At 44.5% G+C, this 22,312-nt stretch overlaps 1 protein-coding gene across 2 annotated transcripts in view; it reads left to right on the top strand.

Annotated features, from left to right (window-relative positions):
* Positions 1–20,280, top strand: part of LOC147689172 (intraflagellar transport protein 70A) — a 232,294-nt gene extending 212,014 nt beyond the window's left edge. For both annotated transcript variants that reach the window (XM_086942064.1, XM_086942065.1), the window contains 3 exons: positions 1,429–1,507; positions 15,345–15,474; positions 19,853–20,280. In XM_086942064.1, the coding sequence (XP_086798190.1) occupies positions 1,429–1,507; positions 15,345–15,474; positions 19,853–19,989 (346 nt within the window). In that variant the 3' untranslated portion in view covers positions 19,990–20,280. The remainder of the gene's footprint in view (positions 1–1,428; positions 1,508–15,344; positions 15,475–19,852) is intronic.
* Positions 20,281–22,312: the final 2,032 nt, after the last annotated feature.

The raw sequence follows: 22,312 nt of genomic DNA, 5'->3' as shown, positions 1-22,312 counted from the left end.
CCAATGCCCTCTACACCGGCATTCCAGCATACAGCCTGCGGAGACTCCAGATGGTCCAGAACCAGGCGGCCCGGCTGGTCTATGGTCTCCCACGTTATCATCATTCCACACCCCTCCTCAGGGAGCTTCATTGGCTTCCTGTTAAGGAACGTTCCCTGTTCAAGACCGGCTGCATGGTCTTCCAGGCCCGTCAAGGCACTGCCCCCGCTTTCATCTCCTCGCTAATAAATGAATACGTCCCTACCAGAGAGCTTCGCTCTTCTTCCAAATCCCTCCTCCAAATCCCACGTTTCAAACGTAAAAAGTGGGGTGGAACTAACTTCTCTACCCTAGCCCCCACGTTCTGGAACTCCCTCCCTGATCACCTCCGCTCTGCCACTCATTATCTTTCCTTTCGTAAAGATCTAAAAACCTTTCTCTTCAAACAGGCCTTTTCCGTGTAATTTCCCCTCTTTTCTACGACAGGTTTTATTTTGCCTCAGTTGCCGAACTCTCCACTAACGCCAAGAAACCGTACGGTGCACGCTGCGCTTTATAAATGTTTTAAATTGGAAATTGGCCATGTGGATATCATTGTCTCTGGTAGTGCATCTGCACCTAACTTCCTCCCATCCAATATATGGAGCTATCCCTTCTGTCCCATACTTGCCCGATCCATCTGAAAGGCCGGGTCATTGAATGGGGTGTAATCCCAATCATTTATTACACTAACCTGGGCTGCCTCATAATAGCTACTGCGGACATTGGGTTAATGCTATTCTCCCCTCATAAACCGACCTCTGAACGTTAGCCAGTGCTATTCAGGGCAGGAAATTCCCTCACAGCAGGCTTGAACCAATCTTTCCACCATCTGAAAAAACATCACAGAGGTAGTGTATTGGCTGTTTTGCACTATGTAAGTAAAATGAGGCAGTGTGATCATTTCCACTCTACCTTGAAGAAAAAGTAGTGATGTCACCTAGTGCTTAATATCTTGTTCTAGGTTGAGAAGCAAAGGGGACAGTTTTTCCTCGTAGTGTAATGCGTCCCCCAGAGATACCCACACTCCCAGGTATTTAAAGTGCTGGGTAGCCACTGTCTGTGGCAGAGGCAAGTCATCCTCCGGTACCCCGTTGCCAATAGAGAATACCAGGGGCTTTTCCAAATTCATTATCAGGCCAGAGACTGCTCCATACACCTGGAAAATCTCACCCAGTCTCCTCAAGGAGTCCTCCGGGTTCGAGACATACAACAATATTTCATCCGTGTATAGAGAAATGCGTTCCTCCCAAGATGATACCTCCTGCGTTAGGGTAATTGCGTTCTGCTAAATGTCATCATTCTTGTGAACGTTTAATTCATAATATTTCATAATACAATGCTACAATACAATACAGAACATTTGAGTGCCAAAGGTTTATTTTCGTGTTTGTCTCTGCATTCCTCTAGAACTCTTTACTGTGCAAAAGGAAACTATGACTTTGGCATTTCTCGAGTCATAAAAAGCCTAGAACCATACAATAAAAAGGTAAGATTGCTTCTAGTGGGGGTTTAAAATGACTAAATATTAATGATGGTGGGAGCTATAAAAAGAAACAATATGTTTTTATATATTTCTCAAATATGTTGAAAATATTCTGAAACATACAATGTTTTTGAGGGTACTAGATAAGCTTGTGGTGTGCAGTACTGTTTTATTTGCTTTCTCTATCCAGCTTCCTCAAAGGAATTCATATCATTGTCAGGCTGTCACCAGTGGAACTAATAATAATTAATCAATTTCTAAAAATTCCTGTGGCTAAATGAATGTTATTGGCCAGAACAGAATGAGGAAATAGAGAAGGAAACTAATAGTGACAAGATATCCTTTGGAGCCACATGCAAATGTTTGAGTCATTTCTAAATTCTCACCTCCTGCTCTCCCTCCAAACTAACTTGTGAACTCTGCTGTGAAAGCAGGTGACTCTATTGTAAACACTGCCCATGGTGCAGTATGCTTTTGTATACCTGCGTTTTACCGAATCGATTTAGGGGTGATCGCTCTTGATTTGTTAAGTGTTTCAAGCAAATGTTTGCACTAATCGTGTATGGTTGAAGGTTATTTACCCATGCAGCCTTCACTTCAGAATTCTCTCAATTGCCTGTGTATTGCTCCTAACTACCCATCCCCTACGGTCTCTTGTCAGGCAGTCTCTCTCTCCTTTCTCGATGCGGCTGAGGTTTGTATTGGCTTCCCTCGCAGATGCCCCTGCTTGAATGCTGTTGTCCCTACATGCAATGTGCCTCATTTTTTTCTTTTGCCGCTCACTGTTAAGTTCCTTGACTGGTTGGATCTAATGACTCCCTCAGTGCGGGTGAAGCTGTCCATTGATTCTTCTTTTACTTGCCACCATTGATATTGGTTTTAAGGAGGCCCTTTAATTTCGGAAAACCCTCTTTTCATCCCAGGTTGTTAATAATCAGGTGGGCTCTAAGCTTCTAGTTGCTTCAGAGGCTTTATTAAGCACCTACTTCCTCCACTCTGTCCAGTCCAATACTCGGCAACTCACTGTGAGGAAACTCGGGGAACCTCACCTTATGCTTTTCATTAATGGGATCCTATGCTCTGTTGGATAATTTGTGTAGGAATGTGCAGCATTATTCTAAGTGTGAGCTCCATCTTGATAATGCAGCATACGTGGTGCAGTAAAGTCATAGGCATGCTTTCCTGACATTGCCATGTTCTGTCAGAAAATGTGCATTGCAGTACCCCTGCGTGCCAGTAAGTAGTGTCATTTGGCTCTGTGGCGGTAGCGTCCGTACCGGAAATGACGTCCGCAGTGCTTATATAGGCGCCACCTCAGCACTCTTATAGTGCAACTGAACTTCTAGCCTACAAAACTGCTAGGAAACATTATCACGCAATGATAAAAACCGCCACAAAAGATCACTTCCTTGAAGTCATCACTATGTCCAACAACAATCAGAAGGAAATCTTCAAAATAGTTGATGACTTCATGAACCCCAGAATCCTTAGACAAGAGATTCCGCCTTCACCCGCCCTGTGCAATTCCATAGCAGACTACTTCGAACAAAAAATTCAAAACCTTATCAAAGACTTTCCAGATCCCCCAGAATCTCCTTCCTATGAAAATCCACTACCTACCAACAGAAACCCTCAGTTAAACAAATGTGCCCCGGTCAGTCTTGACGAAACTCGTCAAGCTATCCTCTCCATCAAGTCAGGCTCCCCTTTTGATCCGTGCCCCCCTCTGTTGCTCCACACTCTAGTGGACACAGTCAATCCTACTATAAATACCATCATCAATTCCTCTCTAGCCACTGCCGCCATTCCATCCGAATGGAAACTTGCCGCCGTAAAACCTCTTAAAAAAAAAACCCTAGCTGACCCTACCACACTCTCTAACCTTCACCCAATATCACTGCTTCCGTTACTGTTCAAACTCACAGAGGCAGCGGTAAACAAACAGCTGACCAGATTTCTGGAGGACAATCACCTACTACACCCCAGCCAGGCAGGTTTCAGAGCAAAACACTCCACGGAGTCAGCCCTCTTACACACAGTGGAGACTCTCAAGATAGCAATGGATCAGGGAAAAAAAGCCGTCCTGATCCTGCTCGACCTGTCGGCGGCCTTTGATACGGTCTCTCACCCCGTATTAATTGGCCGCCTGGCAGACTCGGGACTAACAGGAACTACCTTAAATTGGCTGAAAAATTTCCTTAGTCATAGGAAACAAGTCACTATATTAGGAAACTATCGGTCAGACGAAAAAGCACTCAACACAGGGGTGCCACAGGGCTCCAGCCTGAGCCCAATTCTTTTTAACCTTTATATGACCCCTCTGATAGAGCTCATCACTTCCTTCAACATCAGCACGATATCGTACGCTGATGACACTCAGCTCATCCTTGTCCAAGACAACAACACAACTACAGCTGAAGAAAATCTGAGAGACTGTCTCACCGCAACCTTTGAATGGATGAGAACTCACCACCTCAAGTGTAATTCAGGGAAAACGGAAATCCTCCCCTTTGGTCAGGACAACCTTTTCTGCCCTAAACATTGGTGGCCCCAAGATGCCGAGGTCCCGCCAAACACCATCAAATCAGCCCGCAACCTCGGGATCAGGTTTGATGAAGCACTATCCTTCAAACAACAAGCAGGCACTGTGGCAGGGTCCTGCTTCAACATCATCAAGGGCCTGAGAAGGTTCTTCGACCTCCTCCCCCTGACAGCTAGGAAGACAGTAGCAGTGGCCCTCATCACATCCCGTCTGGATTATTGCAACAGCATCTACGCAGGCTCCAATAAAAGTGTTCTGCACAAACTGCAGATGGTTCAGAACGCTGCAGCCCGCCTAGTACTGAGATTGCCTAGGAAGTCATCTGCCTCAGCAGCACTCAGAACCCTGCACTGGCTACCTATCCACAAGAGAGTGCTATTTAAAATCTTACTTATCACTTTCAGAGCCTACCACCAGTCGGGTCCCACCTATCTGTCCCAAAGGTTTGGAAGATACACTCCCTCCCGTTCACTCAGGTCCTCCAACCTGAACCTACTGGTGGTCCCTAGATTCAGACTCTCAACTAAAGGAGGAAAATCCCTAGGATTTTTGGGAGCTAGAGCCTGGAATAGGCTCCCCACCCAGATGCGTCTGATCCCCTCAGAAAACCTGTTTCGTAAGGCCCTCAAAACCTGGATTTTTAATGCCTCTGACACCCTTTGTCTAGCACTAATTTAATTTAACTCAACTCACTTTCAGGTCCACTAATCTTCTCCTCTCTTTCTGGTCGCTTCGTGCACTTCCTTTCTCTCCTCCTCTGTGACACTTTACTACTAGCGCCAAGATGCTCCGTGGAGTGTAAGTCGCGCTCTATAAAAGCCATATCATATCATATCATATCATATCATATTTTTTCCACTGCCAGTTAGCGCAAATCCGGAGATAGCTACCCCGAGTCAATTTTTGACAGACTTTTTCTTTACTTTTTGTCAAGGAGTTTTAGGAGAATCACTTGTCCAGGTGTGTTAGAGATGTCCCTTTAAATAGCCCACTGGCTTTAAAACATGTGGTGCCTGTCACAGGCAGATGTCTGTTACAGACCAACACTTGGTGTGTTCCTGGTGCTTGGAGAGTGACCACGACTCAAAGGCCTGCAAGAACTGCCGCGCCGTGCACCCTACAGCGCTGAGGTACCAGCCCCTCAAACTCCTCACTGCCCAAAATTGGACAACCCTTCGATGCTCACGATCCCAGTCATGTGAAAGGTCCCAAGAACGCTTGCGAAGCCACTCCCGATGATCATCGTTGCAATCAAAATAGTCAGGTGAGTCCCTCAAACCGAACATATCCAAGAAGATGAAGCGTTGTTCGACTTCTCTATGCCGGTCCAAATTATCGGACACGGCACGGGAACCTCAGCAGGCACTCTAGGCCTCTCAACAGTGGAGCCTATGCCAGGGTCCCCCTCTCTACTCAAAGAGTTCTATGAGGCCATGCACCTCATATTTGTGTGGCCTGGCCCCTCTGGATCACCTGTAGGACCCAGGGGTTCAGGAGGGGTCCCAACTGGATTCCCACCAGAGGGTCCGCCCTCTGCACCTATTGGGCCCATGGATCCAGTTATAGATTCATAGCGGTGTTGCTCGCAAGGTTGCGGCCTTCCCCAGTGCATGCTTCAGTGCTGCCAATCAAACACCCATTGTTATTCCTGACACCGACATGGAGCCGGGCGGGTGCCGACCAGTACCCAACCATCCGAGTTGGAGCTAGTACCTTTTTTATTTGATAGGCATGGAGAGGTAAATTGAAATTGTAAATTGATACTTGTATAGCGCACTACTCACCCGCAAGGGTCTCAAGGCGCTTGTACGAATACCGCTGTGGAACCCATCCTGGCTTTCCCTGTGAGGCGTCAACTCCTGGGCACCCCCAAGGTGGAGGTATTAGCATTGTGTATCCTTAGCATTGTGGGGGCAGTTGTGGAGATTAAGCAAGCTATTGCCCAGAGTTGCAGAGTGGGACTCCATGATTGGAATAGGAACTGAGGCGAGAATTATCAGGTCCGTGGAAATTTGAGCCCAAGACCCGCTGAGGCAGGGAATTGAATCCTGGTCCTGGGCTAGACCTCTGCATCAGGGTCTGCCGCTCTAATCATTGATTGGGAGAAGTCAGCGGCACCAAAGTCTCCTGGAAAAACAGGGGGACAACTGGTATGAGGGACTGGCAGATGCCAGTAGTCTGGACACCTCCCCAAGCACTGGCCTGGTCTCTCCCCTACCATGGCTAAGGAAGAGGTTGCCTCTTTTAAAATGGTGGTGAAAAGGGCGGCTGAGGACAACTTACGCTGCCTTCAGTGGCAGTCAAGACAAATATCTTGACAAAGGAGCTTAGCCCGGAGTTGACCCCACCAAGCCTTTACTCCCATTTAATGAAGCACTGACTGATGTCCTCCTTGTAGCCTGGTCCAAGCCCTGCATAGGGGCTCCTGTGCATAGGATAATTACCTGTTGTGATTTCCCCACTCCTGGCAACCCCAGTTTCCTCACCCAGCACCCCACCCCACCCCTGGAGAACTTGTTAGTCCATGCCTCCAACATAATACGCCATCACCTGCAGCACTGGCAGTTGATAACATCCGACAGGTGGGGTTGACAGATAGTCCAGAGGGGCTACTCCTTCCCCTTTCTAGAACCCCCCCACCTTGCCAACCATGTATGACAGGCTGACAGATGACCATATCTCCTTACTCCGTCTAGGAGTATTGGTTCTCCTGGCCAAGGGAGCCATTGAGAAAGTGCTGTAGTCAGAAGTAGGTTGTGATTGCAATCCCTGCTACTTTCTCATGCACAAAAACAATGGAGTCCTTCTTCCTATCCTAGACCTGCACCATCTCAACTTCTTTCTGAAAAAAGAGAAGTTCAAACTGCTAGCTTTAGCTTAAGTCCTATGTTCCTGGTCCTGGTTCCTGGAGACTCTATAGTAACGATGGACTTGCAGGATGCATATTTCCATATCCCCGTCCTGCCAGGCCACATGTGTTACATGTGGTTCACGGTGTGCAAAGAGTACTTTGAATTTTCAGTGCTCCTGTTGGACCTGGGAGCACCAGATCACAAAGGGTAGCCTGGCACAGCGTGGAAGGACCTAATCCGAGGCAATTGTGTTATCCTTGCATCGCACCTAATACAGTAACCCAATGCCCATCCACCAAAAAGGACACAGCACACCTTGTTTAGAAAAGTAGAAAATTCTTTATATTCTGTTTTAGTTAGTTTCTTGGTTCTCTCTTAGTTTCAAAGACAGTTACTCATACACATTTATCACAGTGCAATAACTCTACCCACACATGTAAGTTTTGTCACTTTCATAGTTACATAGCTCCCTTGGCAAATCTTTTTCAATTCCAATGTTTCATTTAGCACATTAGGACCCCTCAATTCATTTATGTTATTTTTTACATCAATCTGGTTCAAGAATGGGATTCCTACACCATACACCCTGAGTTGACTAACTCGATATCAACCTGTAAAAGAAGGCACTTTAACTTCAATAATATATCACAGTTGTACATACCATTTCACACTTGTTCTACCCCCTCTCCTGGTGCAGCTTTGATTGTAATGATGGTTTCACCCGGAGGCAGGTTAGCTCCTATGGCTGGTGTAAATCCCTGCCTCAGTCCTGTTCTACCATCAACATCAGTTTTCTTCCACTGAGCTAATGAAGTTCATATGATCGATTGCACCCTAGGGGGTTCAGGCTCTCTTTTCTGCCGATTCTGATTCAGTTGTGCAGGTCTTACAGTTTCCCTTCTGTTCTCCCCCTATTCACTTTATGCTGACTGTATACTCATTTCTCCAAAGCTCACAGGGGTTCAATACGCGACCAGCTTCTCAATTTGACTCAATCGCCCGACTTCCTCCGGGCTGCTGGTACTATCTAATGGGCCGGTTTCTGGGCAAACTCTTCCTTTCCCCCAACCAGCGCAACGTCTAGAGAAGAAGCGAGACCCACCTCAGCTCCAAGAAGGGGGGGGTGGTCCCGCACACTCCGTCAGTCTTACCGGGCTCTTCTAACCTTCTCCCGGACAGATGGTCCGCTTGCGCCGCCTTTTCTTGTCACGCCCTCAAGGTTCGGCTCCGTTCTCAGCCTCGACGCTGCAGGCTCTTCGTAGCCGGCGAAGTCGGAGCTTTCCTGAGACTCCCTCGATGACTTCACTGGATCCGTGACCCGCCCTCTCTTCAGCTGACAGAGAGGAAGGGAGCGGAAAGGGGCTAGCCAGTTCTGGTTCCCGCCCCTACTCCTCAGCGCTTGCCTGACAACTTGTTCTGGCCCCTATGCTGACTGTATACTCATTTCTCCAAAGCTCACAGGGGTTCAATACGCGACCAGCTTCTCAATTTGACTCAATCGCCCGACTTCCTCCGGGCTGCTGGTACTATCTAATGGGCCGGTTTCTGGGCAAACTCTTCCTTTCCCCCAACCAGCGCAACGTCTAGAGAAGAAGCGAGACCCACCTCAGCTCCAAGAGGGGGGTGGGGGGTCCCGTGCACTCCGTCAGTCTTACCGGGCTCTTGTAACCTTCTCCCGGACAGATGGGCCGATTGCGCCGCCTTTTCTTATCACGCCCTCGAGGTTCCGCTCCGTTCTCAGCCTCGACGCTGCCGGCTCTTCGTAGCCGGCGAAGTCTGAGCTTTCCTGAGACTCCCTCGATGACTTCACTGGATCCGTGACACGCCCTCTCTTCAGCTGACAGAGAGGAAGGGAGCAGAAGGGGGCTGGCCAGTTCTGGTTCCCGCCCCTACTCCTCAGCGCTTGCCTGACAACTTGTTCCGGTCCCTTTGCTACCGCTCCGCACAATCCACCGCGCTAGCGTCTGGATCTGGGTCCTTTCCCGCTAGATCTTCTCACCAGGGGCCCGCATCCACAAGTCAGGCACACAATGGCGGGGCAGCCGTGGCCAGCGTCCACAAGGTGAGGTTTCCCTTATCACTGGAGGGCACAGGGAACCCAGGAGGGAGGTTTTTTTTTAGCGGAACAGTCTCTGTCACTTCAGCTGCTCTCCTGCCAACAATCGACTGCTCCCCTCGGAGGGGGGGGGGGAGGGGGTTCGATGTCGCTTCCCTCAGGGATCTCTTCAGAAGTTTTTGCCAAATAATGTCAATAGAATAGTGGCAGGGCTCGGTCAAAGGCTAGGGGGTGATGTCCTCAGGGAAGAGGATGTCGACTTATGGGACGATCTACCCACTTCTAGCGCGCCTACCTCCCCAAACCCCTGCCTCACTCCTCAAACTCTCTGGTCATTACAAAATGTCCGCCCACCCACTGGCCTTTATATAGGCAGGCCTCAGGCTACTAGAACCAGCTAGAAGGTTCTAGAGCTATCCTATGGGCCCCTTTCCTGAAGTAACAGTTATGGCAGTTACTGGCCACCATTTTGTGTGACTAAGCTTGCCCTCAGAAAAGGAGGGATTTCTAGGCCTATGAGGAACCATGGGGTCAAGGAGTACCAAACCCCCCAGGTCAACACCTAAAAATTGTAGTGGACATAAAAATAATGAAAGGATTGAGGGGCGAAAAGGGGACAAAAATTAACAATTAGTAGGAGGGACCACCCAAAGGGCTGACAGGTCTAACAGCTCCCCTTTGGCCTTATAAGCGAACCTCAGGTGTTCACCAAGGTGATGGCAATCGTAGTCTTCCCCTTCCTCGACGAGTGGTTTTGGAAGTTGAACTCACCCAAGGCAGTCATCTCCTCCTCCAGACTATGGCAGACCGCCTTCAATCCCTGGGAATAACTATCTCCATCCAGATGTGGTGCAAGGCCTCTTTGAAGAGTGGGGACAGCCTTGTTGAGATCTTTTCGCCACCGCCAAGTGTGCGCACTATCAGCAGCTTTGCACTCTGGAGTTTCCAAGGCGGCTCTCGCTTAGAGACGCTTTTTATCTCCAGTGGAGCTCCAACCTACTGTACTCCTGTCTGCCTCTCCTGCCTAGAATTCTCAAGACGATCAGGAATGACCGAGCCTAAGTAATCCTTGTTGTTTTGGTTTGGGCATGGAGAGTCTGGTATCCCTTGCTTCTGACCATGAACGTCGGTACTCAGAGCAAGCTGCCTCTTCGGGAGGATCTTCTGTCACAACATCAGGAGAGGGTCTTGCACATGAACCTGCGCAACCTCTGCCTTCATAGAGATTGAGTGGTGACAGTTGACAGCTTTCGACCTTCCACCTGAAGTCTGTGAGGTTATTCTGGCATCCCTCCACCATTCACAAAGTCTGCATACGACTGCCCCTCCACCAAGTCAGCCTACGCCTGCCGACCCTCCACCAAGTCTGCATAAGCCTCCCAGTGGGACAAATTTGTGGCATGATGTGCATCCAGCAGCATTGATCCTCTTTCTGCACCCTTAGCCCAAGTTCTTATGTGTGTACCTTCTCTGGCCCAGCAGGGCTCTGTTCTGAGCATGATAAAACGTTATTTGTCTACTATATTTGCATTTTTGGGTATACAGTCATAATATCGAATAAAAAATATCGACTGGCCAAAATATTGAGTTAAAAATATAGAATGGACACAATATCGAATGGACAGAATATAGACTACAAAAACATCGAATAGAATAGCAAAATATCGAATAGAATAGGATTAATATCGAATCCAAAATATAGAATGGACAAAATATCGCATGGACAGAATATAGACAACAGAAATATCGAATTTGAGGAGGTAAGTAAGTTAATATGAATATTTTAAAGTTTTTTTAGGTTGCTATGTGTGAAAAGTGTATATTTATTTTATAATTCATTTTAAATAATTAATTTAATTGTATTTAATTTTTGAGTAATATAATTCTGTAGCGGGTTGTGGGTTTATAGGGGAATAGGGTGGGAAGTAATTAAAATATAATTAATTAAATGTTAATTTATTTATTGGTATTTATGTTGAATTATTGGTCATTAATTATTAATTGGTAATTAAATAAAATATAATTGGTAATTAATTTTAATTAATTGATTAATTGATAATTATGTTAATTAACTTAATGTAATTTTTGTTTTGGGTTTATAGGGGAATAGGGGGGAAAGTAATTTAAATATAATTAATTAAATGTTAATTTATTTATTGGTATTTATGTTGAATTAAATGGTAAATAAATATTATTTGGAAATTAACTAAAATATAATTGGTAATTAATTTTAATTAATTGATTAATTGATAATTATGTTATTTAAATTAATGTATTTTCTGCAGCCGGTTGTGGGTTTATAAGGGAATAGGGTGGGAAGTAATTTAATTATAATTAATTAAATATGTTAATTTATTTATTGGTATTTATTTTGAATTATTTGCTAATTAATTAATAATTGGTAATTAATTAAAATATAATTGGTCAATAGTTTTAATTAATTGATTAATTGATAATCATGTTAATTTTATTAATTTCTTTTCAGTAGTGGGTTGTGCGTTTATAGGGAAATAGTGTGGGAAGTAATTGAATTATAATTTTTTTTTATTTATTTATTGCTTATTTTTGTTGTAATATTTAATATTTTATTAATTGTTAAAATAAATTAGTGTTAATTGGTAAATAATTCGTATTAGTAGGTAATATTTTTTTTAATTTCATTTGTATTTTTAATTGATTAATTATTATATTTTATAAAATAGTTAATTATTTTATACTATTTGTAATTGGTATTATATTTATTTTATTTAATTCATATATGAAGTATTTACTTTCCCTACTGTTGCACTCACTGGAGTGGGAATAGTAATTGTTACCCCTACGCTATCCAACGCTTTCCCTACTGTTGCACTCACTGGAGTGGGAATAGTAATTTTTACCCCTACGCTATCCAACGCTTTCCCTATTGTTGCACTCTCTGGAGTGGGAATAGTAATTTTTACCCCTACGCTATCCAACGCTTTCCCTACTGTTGCACTCTCTGAAGTGGGAATAGTAATTTTAACTCTCCCGCTATCCAATGCTTTCCCTACTGTTGCTCTCATTGGAGTGGGAATAATAATTTTTACCCTCCCGCTATCCAACATTTTCCCTACTGTTGCACTCACTGGAGTGGGAATAATAATTTTTACCCCTACGCTATCCAACGCTTTCCTTACTGATGCCCTCTGGAGTGGGAATAGTAATTTTTACCCCTACGCTATCTAACGCTTTCCCTACTGTCGCACTCTCTGGAGTTGGAATAGTAATTTTTACCTCTACGCTACCAATGCTTTCCCTACTGTTGCACTCACTGGAGTGGAAATAGTAAATGTTATGCCTACGCTATCCAACGCTTTCCCTACTGTTGCACTCTCTGGAGTGGGAATAGTAATTTTTACCCCTACGCTATCCAATGTTTTCTCTACTGTTGCACTCACTGGAGTGGTAATAGTAAATGTAACCCTCTCGCTATCCTACGTTGAAAATATTGTATATGTTTTGTTAATAATATGTATATATATATATATATATATATATATATATATATATATATATATATATATATATATATATATGTATTAAAATTATTTTTAAAAAAATTTAAGTTACATTAATAATTTATTAATTTTAAGTTTATTTAAGTATTTGAAGTATATTTAAATTAATTACATTTATTATATTACTTTTAAATTACTTTTAAGACATTTAAAAAATTCGATATTTTGACTGTCTATATTTTTTACATATATATTTTGGAGTCGATATTTTTGTACTTACCTGTTTGAAGATAGGAATTCGATATTCTAGCATTCTATATTTTCTCCAAGATATTTTGGCAGGTATATATTTTGCTCCTCGATATTCTGTCAGTGATCCTCATTTTTGACATTTCAGGACCAAACTTCTTCATTCAAATCCCCCGTTGGGACTAGGTTCCTAAAAGGCCTTCAGCACATGTTTCCTCCCAGACCTCTCATTATGCCCAGTGGGATCTTAATTGGATTCTCACATGTTCCTGATATGCACGCCTCTTTAGCCACTACACATTTTCCCCCTTCGCCTGCTCACTATCAAAATGGTTGTCCCAGTGGCCATAACATCAGCCAGGAGGGTCAGCAAACTGGAGGCACTCTCTGTGCACCCTCTTCATAGCACTTTTCCCCAGACAAGCTGTTTCTCAGAACGCGTACTTCCTTCCTTCCGAAGGTTGTGACGCCTTTCAATGTAGGCCAACATATTACCATGCCTACTTTCTTTGCCTTGCCTCTTCCTTCTAAAGAAGAGGCGGAACTCCACGGCCTGGACCCAAAAAGAGCATTCTCTTTCAACCTTAACCACACAAGAGAGATCCAGGTGGATGACCAATTCTTTGTCTGGTATGTCGGGGCTCAAAAAGGGAAAGCTGTGCATAAATGGCCATCTCAAGATGGCTAGTGCTCTGCATCAAGCTCTGTAATGCACGGGCCAAGAAGCAACCCGCCAAGGGCTTTCCAACTGAGCCACGGCCGCTACCACTGCATCAGCTTGCAGAGTCCCTATCTTGAACATCTGTCAGGTAGCAATGTAGGTATCTTTGCACATGTTTGCCAAACACTACTTTCTGGAAGGTCAGGTCCTTTGTGACGGGCATTTTGCCCACTCAGTTCTGCATGACTTTTTGGTCTAACATCAGTTTCGCAGTCCCACCTCCAGGGAGGTATTGCTTGGGTATCTATTCTAAAGTAAGGAACCTGGGGATAGAAGTCTCCATCAAATTAACAAGTTACTTACATTTGGTAACGCCTTATCTGGTATGGACTCTAGCCGCAGATTCTTTACCAACCATCCCCACTCTGTGAACTGATTAAGTACAGGGACACCCTTCTAAGGGCCTTAGAAATGCACACTGGTATGTCAACATACTTTGTGGCATCAGCGCTTCTGGAAAAAACTGACATCAGCGTGCTGAGGTGGTGCCTGTATAGGCACTGCACACCTAAATTCTAAATCTGCCTACGCGGAGCTGAACAGTGGCACCTACTGGTGTGCAGAGGTACCCCTCAAACATTTCCAGAGCCAGTCTGATGCCTGGGGAATATTCTAATATATGGAAAAAATAGTGATAGAGACCATGTTTGTCTCTGTGACAAGTCGACCTTTTTTATGGACATACTAAAGTGCAGAAGACTCCTAATCACTCTTCCTACGCACAAAACAATTTTAGGAAACCTCGAACCCAGATCCATTAAAATTTTCTTTAACCTGGCTATATGAGTCTTTTAACCATTTTTCTTGCCACTGCACAAATACCCACTATCCCTGATCACTACTGCACTAACCAGTGGTTCACCTCCGGGCGGAGAAAGCATAAGAACTAACCCTATGATGATGCTGTCATGCTTTTAAGAGTTAGGCGGAGAATCCAGATATACCGCCACCCCAGCCTCTGTACGTCAATGAAGGTTTTTTATCGGTATATTACACGAAAATTGAATAACCCTGGTTACTCAGGACAAGTGATCCCTTCTCCATTTGATTTTTTTTATTTTTTTTAGAAAGCAAAACACAAAAATCACTGAAATTCGTCAGTTATAATTAGATAAACTAGCCGTGGCTTGCACCCATATTGTTAAATATACAAAGCCTCTGACACCATGGATTACACAGGTTATTTTTTGTTCAAGTCCTATTTATTGACTGTGAACGCTATTTGTCTTATCACATTATTTTGGACCCATGTCATGCTCTGCTTATGACCTTACATATGAGATCACTCATGACGTTAAATTACTTTACTGATTATATCAGAAATGGCATAACTTATCATTTGCCCTTCTAAGAAAAATGTTCATTCCTGTCACCTGTGTTTTTTTCACAAAGTAAGCACTGGAGTGGTAGGAGCTGTGAGATGGAAGCAGTAGATTTGGAGAGCTTGCCTCATTTATGAAATACTGATGACGTTACAGTCACTCCAATAGGTGGCACCTGTTCCTTAACAAGTTCTAATAGAGCAAAGATATTAAAAGTGCTAAATATTATTATAAAGGCTCTTCTCAGCCAGCCTTGTGTTAGTGACGAGTGAACGTTTTGTAAGTGCTTGGGAGTGATACAGTACAACACGGTTATTGTGCACTTGCTGGCATGTTATTCCCCTAAAACCTCATTAAACCCAATTATAGCCCTAAAGGGTCTCACAAGTTTTACCTATATCAGATCAGCTGGGCCTGCCCCAGTAGGTAAAGAATTGTTTGTTTATTTTGAAAAAATACTGCTTTTTGAAACATGAGGTAGGGATTAATAATTGTCATCGTAGAATAAGTGGCATTCAAGGCCAGATGTTGATTTTGTTGTGGTTGTACCACCATACTGTATTTGCTGCTGATATGTCATTCTTGTGTTTCAACATGGGTTATTTTTCGCCATCTACAGCTTGGGACAGACACCTGGTATTATGCCAAGCGCTGCTTCCTGTCCTTGCTGGAAAACATGTCGAAACATATGATTATGCTACGAGACAGCGTCATCAATGAGTGCATACAGTTTCTGGAACACTGTGAAAGTAAGTACTGGTATCTGGGTGAAGGGGCCACTATCACAGGGAGAGTTTCTACCCCTAAACAGTAACATTTCATCAAATAGAAATAGAAGAGATAGGTTAACTTGCAAATGGTTTCACAAAGCTGTTACAGTACTTTGTAAGTAGTCAGTGATAGCAACAATCAGGGAAGGAAAAGTGTTGCGCTGTCCACTCCAATATGTGTAGCTCCTCTTTCACGTACTTCTGACACATGGTACTCTTTTACTTACTCTTACGTGCCTTTGTGGATTTGCCCCAAAACATCTAAAATGTGAACAAAGCGGCAACATTCAGGGAATATTCATATGCCCTTAGCTCAAATAGAAAGCACTGTGCTCAATTTGCACTTTTAACAATAGGGAGTTTGATATTTTGGGGTTGATTCACAAAGGCACGTAAGAGTACGGAAAATAGTTCTGCTGTAGTACTACTTCGCTGTTGTGAATCGTCCCCTAAATGTAGATATCAAACGCATCTATGACTCGTCAGAACCCTCTGTTCTGCCAGCTTCCTGCAGTGTATCTGTTAAGTCAGAGATTCTTGGCGGTCCCACTGCCACCCAATTTTTCTGTTGAACCGGCCTATTGTTTTCTTTAACAGTAAATCTGGCATGGGCATGTTTTGTGCACATACCTGCTCGATTAACACAGGCAGCCTAAAGGATGCATACAGTAATGTGCACATATATTGTCCAGCTCTTCTCCACCACTCCCACCTTTGTCAATAAATAATTCATCAACGAGGAATAACATCGTCTTTTAATTATGGAGCGGGGGTTAGCTGGTGTTTCTCTTCTAAATGCTGTATCTGCGGTTTAGAAAAAGGTGCAATTGACAACGCCTTAAGGAGAGACAGATGTTTCCAGTGTTTGCGAAAGTAGCATCACACTCTTTGACCAGTGATTCCATCACTGGGTGGACCTCTCGTTCCCCATTACCCTCTCGAGGGGGGCGGGGGCGGGGGGGGGAGGAGGGGGGGGGGGTCAAAGAGAGAAAACCCCAGAAACCAAACAAGCTCTGAGATCCTTGCTCACTTTCTGCTCCTGTTGCTCATGACTGCCCATCTGTTCCTAAATGTCGCAAGGATTATTTGGAAGAGCAGTCTGCAGCGGAGGATTATTGGTCCGTCCAGAGCCTGCCATAGTACTTGGGCTACTCCGTCCCATAATTTCCAAATGACCCTGGATCCCCTTATCATATAACATAATAGGTGTATTTGTAAAGCGCACGAATACCCGAAGGCGCTGAATAACAGATGTTTATTGTTACCCACCTCAATGGTACTCATTTTATCAACCTCAAATGGATGAAAGGCTGAGTGGACCCGTCGGGATTTGAACCTGTGACCATGAGGTCAAACACAGGCCCCTGCAGTGGCTGCTTTAGTCCACTGAGCCACCAGACCCAGCTATATTGGATGAAGTCATTCTTCATTTTAGCAATTAAGGTAGCACGTGGAGGTGTCTAATATCATATGCTATAATCAGGTTCCTGTTAAGATCAGTCATCTTTAAGTACATGAATTGGATAAGCCTGAAAATAGAAATATGATAAGCCGCTATACCCAAGTGCCGACTGCCAGTCCTCGTCTCCAGTGGGCCTAGGTCAGTCTTGCATGCTGCCCTACACCTGGCAAACATGTTGGATGTACTACAGACTATAATCGTATGTACCCTCGATGTTTCTTGCCAGGGAGCTCCCCTATCGTGAGTTTAGCTTCCATCCTGTTAAGCTGTGGTGTGGTCTTCAAGGCCGAGAGGCATGGGGTCCAAGCGGCAGGTATTTGTAGAACTTTAAAAAGGAGCCTATCTTCCTTCTACAGGTACATCTTGGATTTCATGGGAGTGTGTGAAAATACCGTTCCTAAAGTTCATGGCTATTTGGGGATATTTTATTTTCATTTATTGTCCTGTCTTTTGCTTCATCACGAATTCTTTTGACCCATATACATTTTTACTTTTCTATCTTCGTTCTGTTTTTTCTGACAGATGTAGCTTAAATGTGTGGTGTCCTGTTGATTGGGATTTACATGGCTGGGCAGCCTTTTTTGGATTTTGTTACATTAATAGTAATGTTGATGCTTCAGTGAGAGAATGCTTCAAGCCAAGTTTTAATGGCTGTTTATTTCGATTTGTCACAATCATTAAACTATTTTATATGCCAAAAAAACCTCTAACAATACAATTTCTCAATTAACTCACCAACCATGCAAAATGTTCAATAATTGTGTGGAACTATGCTATGAATTAATCCTTGTGACAAGTATTGCTGTTCTGCCTGGAAGCACATAAAGTCAAAAGCTCTTGTGAGCTCACTGAGTTACTAAGAGCCGCCTCTTTGGGTGTTAACATTCCAAATGGGTTGCAAGTTTGTGCTGCCAAGGCTTACTCTTAGATGGTGGTGTGGAGTCGAATGTATAGTTCAGAGGGCTCATAAATGGCACCAGTGGCTAATTGTAAAAGAAAAAGTGCTGGGCTGGTGCTATCAAAGATCGGGGTGCCGAATATCAGGGCTGTGTAGTCTTGATTCCACGTCATGCCTCTTTAATCCACTGCTCGATAGTCCCTACAACTTTATCTCACTCTTGCAGGGTCTTTTTCATCCCTGCTTCCCCCCTTTGTCATGGTCTTTCCGTCTTTCTCTTCCTCCTTTCTCTTTGCGTGTTTACTCTCCTGCTCTGGATCAAAGCTTGCTCAGAAAAAATAAGAAGTACCAGACTACAGGAGACAGCCCATATAGAAAAAACAAGAGCCGGTCCCAAAACATGAGTGACTGTGAGTCCCACCTGCAACCACCAGCTCAAGTTAAGCACTGTGTGCAACACAACAAATATAATTCCCAAAGCAGTAGTATTCACGTTAAGTAAAACATTATTAGCAGCTTCAAAACGTCTGTTGGCACAATCTGGTTTCAATAATTTTTTGGCTGATGCACAATAGTGGATCTGTGTGCATTCGTGCACAGACATATTTTCAGTGCTCATCTTAGACCCACAGCCAATCACGCATCTAATTCTGAGGGCATGGTTTCACAAGTTAATTTGTGTTACTCAGTTGTACCAAGTAGAATGCACTCACGCACCATCATTCCTGGGCAGATGGCACTCTTCTCTCTGAGTACTTCTAGGAAGTAGGTCTGTATAGGGGAGATTGAAGGTTCACCTCCTGTGGGTGATGCATATGGGCCCTCTTGCTCTAGTGGCTACAGCTCGAAAAGTGGGAACAATTGTGCAGCTGTGGTGTGCGGGGACACAAAACCGTCATATACGGGTCAGTGTCGCTTGCAGTAGGGAACACAGATGTGGACATGAAGACCTTCCTCTTTACCGACCCATCATCCTCTGTTCCTGGTCCGATATCTCTGATGTGCAGGATTCTTCCCACCATCCCCGCTGCGACACGTTGGGATACTCTGCAGCGAAGAGTGACCTGGCGGACCATGAATATTCACAGGTGGTCTGGCTTCATTCAGAGATCTCTGACCAGGAACTGTGTGTGGTGGCTCGGTAGAGCAGAAGTTCCCCTCACCGGAGGGCACTAGACAGGCAGGTCTGTCCTATTGAGACCCACGGCTTCAATCCGCACGGTCAGCATAACCTCGGGGGTGTAATCGATGAACTTTGGTCAAACTACGATTCAAATACTGTGTATTCAACCAGTGTGGTGTATACCATCACAACACCTCATGTTTTCTGTCCATATGTAGATGCCAGCCAAGCACTTATTTCACACACCGCTCTTTGCACTCGACTGTATGAAATATTGCATTTTAATGTTTGTGAAATATATTTCAATGGATTTTAATCACTAGCCATGTGGTCCATTAATTGCATACTATTTCACCTATGTATTACCATAGGTGGATAGATTAATGGATAAAATTGACCAACGGAAACTTTGTCTACCTTCTACTTACTGACTAGGGTTCTGCACTTAGTTTAAGGGTCAGTCCTATTTGTGTATGTCACATGGGCTAAAAAGAATAGTGCCCAATTGAATCAGGGTTGCATTAAGAATTTTTGGGGCCCTGGGCCAAACATATTTGTGTCCGACATTCAGAACAACCTTGAATTGAGCCAATACAAGCCTGCATGAAGGAAGCAATGCAGAAAAATTGACAAAGGTGGGATCGGGTGAGAGAAAGCTCACATTACCAGGGGGCACCTAGGAAAGTGGGAGCCCCGGGCAATAGAACCTCTTTGGCTATGCCTTAAAACGTCTCTGAGTTCAATGAAGATTGCCAGTAAGTAGACTGTTCATTGTTTCTGGAAAACCCATGTACGCGGTCAGCACTGATGCAGCATTAAAATGTGTCCCTTTTCCATAACTCTTTCAACCTAGTTCACTATTTTTCTCTCACAGTTTATGGTAAGAGCATTCCAGCTGTTATTGAACAGCCCCTGGAGGAGGAAAGGCTGCATATTGGGAAGAACACAGTCACTTACCAGTCCAGACAGCTGAAAGCGCTGATCTACGAGATCATTGGCTGGAATGTATAGCATACAGATGTTTAATATGCAGCATTGTGCCTTTCTGGCTATATTTATTTTTTAGTTTCAACTGAACTGTTGTTAAAGTTTTCATTGTTCAAGTAAACATATTTTAATTAAAAAAAGTATAAAAATCAAAATAAATGTTTGTTATTCTTATTTGCCAACTACATTGTTGTCAAGATCTGCTTACTGAAATAATGTAAATCATTAATGCTTTCATGTCATATGACAATCAGAAAACCAGCAGTAACCTCTGCAAGAACCAGAATTAGCATAAAATGTCAGATTCACACATCCACTTGTGTCATTTTGTGTCTGAGAAAATAGCACATAATTATGTCAGATAAATTGTTAAGGAGAACAACCGAATCGCACACTAAAATAATGGAGTATATTTACCTTGCACACATTGACATATTTTCCACAAAATGTAAACTACTTGTTATTGCTGTTAAGAAGCACTATATGGCATTCACTTATTTTTCCAGTAAAAGCCTGCTTCACTTTTTTGTTGACTGTAGAACAGGCAGCCATCTTTGAACAGCTCATCACTCGCTCATCCCTCGTCCCTGTCACAATCTTACGAGGTGTCCCGATGCTCTGAAGGCTTGCTTACTTTCCGAGCCTAGTCCTTATGAGGTGTCTCCATGCCCTGAAGGCTTGCTTGCTATCAGATCCCAGTACTTACGCAGTGTCTCCATGCCCTGAAGGCTTGCTTGCTGTCAGATCCCAGTCCTTACGCAGTGTCTCCATGCCCTGAAGGCTTGCTTGCTATCAGATCCCAGTACTTACGCAGTGTCTCCATGCCCTGAAGGCTTGCTTGCTGTCAGATCCCAGTCCTTACGCAGTGTCTCCATGCCCTGAAGGCTTGCTTGCTATCAGATCCCAGTACTTACGCAGTGTCTCCATGCCCTGAAGGCTTGCTTGCTGTCAGATCCCAGTCCTTAAGCAGTGTCTCCATGCCCTGAAGGCTTGCTTGCTATCAGATCCCAGTACTTACGAGGTGTCCCAATGCCCTGAAGGCTCGCTTGCTATCAGATCCTAGTCCATACAAAGTGTCCCCATGCTCTTGAGCCTTGCTAACTCTCAGATCCCAGTCCTTACAAGGTGTCTCCATGCTCTGAAGGCTTTTTATCAGATCCCAGTCCTTACGAGGTGTCCCCATGCCCTGAAGGCTTGCTTGCTATCAGATCCCAGTCCTTACGCAGTGTCTCCATGCCCTGAAGGCTTGCTTGCTATCAGATCCCAGGCCTTACGAAGCGTCCCATATGCTCTGAAGGCTTGCTTACTCTCAGACCCCAGGCCTTACGAAGTGTCCCCATGCTCTGAAGGCTTGCTTGCTATCAGATCCCAGTCCTCACGAGGTGTCCCCATGCTCTGAAGGCTTGCTTACTCTCAGATCTCAGTTCTTATGAGGTGTCTCCATGCTCTGAAGGCTTGCCTGCTATCAGATCCCAGTCCTCACGAGGTGTCCCCATGCTCTGAAGGCTTGCTTACTCTCAGATCTCAGTTCTTATGAGGTGTCTCCATGCTCTGAAGGCTTGCTTGCTATCAGATCCCAGTCCTCACGAGTCAAGTCAAGTCAAGTCAAGTCAATAGATTTATATAGCGCGCTACATACCCAGAGGGTCTCAAGGCGCTTGAAGAAGAGTGGGGGATTACTTGTCGAATATCCACGTTTTAAGCTGCTTTCTGAATGCTAGGTGGTTCTGAGTAAGGCGGAGGTGAGTGGGAAGTGAGTTCCAGGTTTTAGCCGCCAGGTAGGAGAAGGATCTACCTCCCATGGTGGTTTTATTGATGCGAGGTACAGTGGCGAGGGCTAGGTTGGAGGATCGTAGTTGGCGGGAGGGGGTGTAGAAGGACAGTCGTGTGTTGAGGCATTCGGGTCCGATTTCGTAGAGTGCTTAGTGTGCGTGGGTTAGGAGGCGGAAAGTAATCCTCTTATAGACGGGGAGCCAGTGGAGGTTTTTCAGGTGACCAGAGATGTGTTCTTTACGCGGGATGTCTAATATGAGTCTGGCTGAGGTGTTCTGGATGCGTTGGAGTTTTTTCTGGAGTTTTGCGGTGGTACCGGCGTAGAGGGTGTTTCCGTAGTCCAGGCGGCTCGTGACCAGCGCGTGGGTGACCGTTTTTCTAGTTTCAGTGGGGATCCAGCGAAATGTTATTTTGAGCATGCGAAGAATGTTGAAGCAAGATGAAGAAACGGTGTTGACTTGTCTGTTCATCGAGAGTGAGGAATTCAGGATGACGCCCAGGTTCCGTGCGTGGTCCGTCGGGATGGGTGCTTTTCCAAGGGCCTCTGGCCACCAAGAGTCATCCCAGGCGGAGG

This window comes from Lissotriton vulgaris, chromosome 10, assembly GCF_964263255.1.
Source record: "Lissotriton vulgaris chromosome 10, aLisVul1.2, whole genome shotgun sequence".
Classification (NCBI taxonomy): Eukaryota; Metazoa; Chordata; class Amphibia; order Caudata; family Salamandridae; genus Lissotriton; species Lissotriton vulgaris.
The sequence above is the reverse complement of the archived record's forward strand: the minus strand, read 5'-3'. Positions and strand labels throughout refer to the sequence as shown.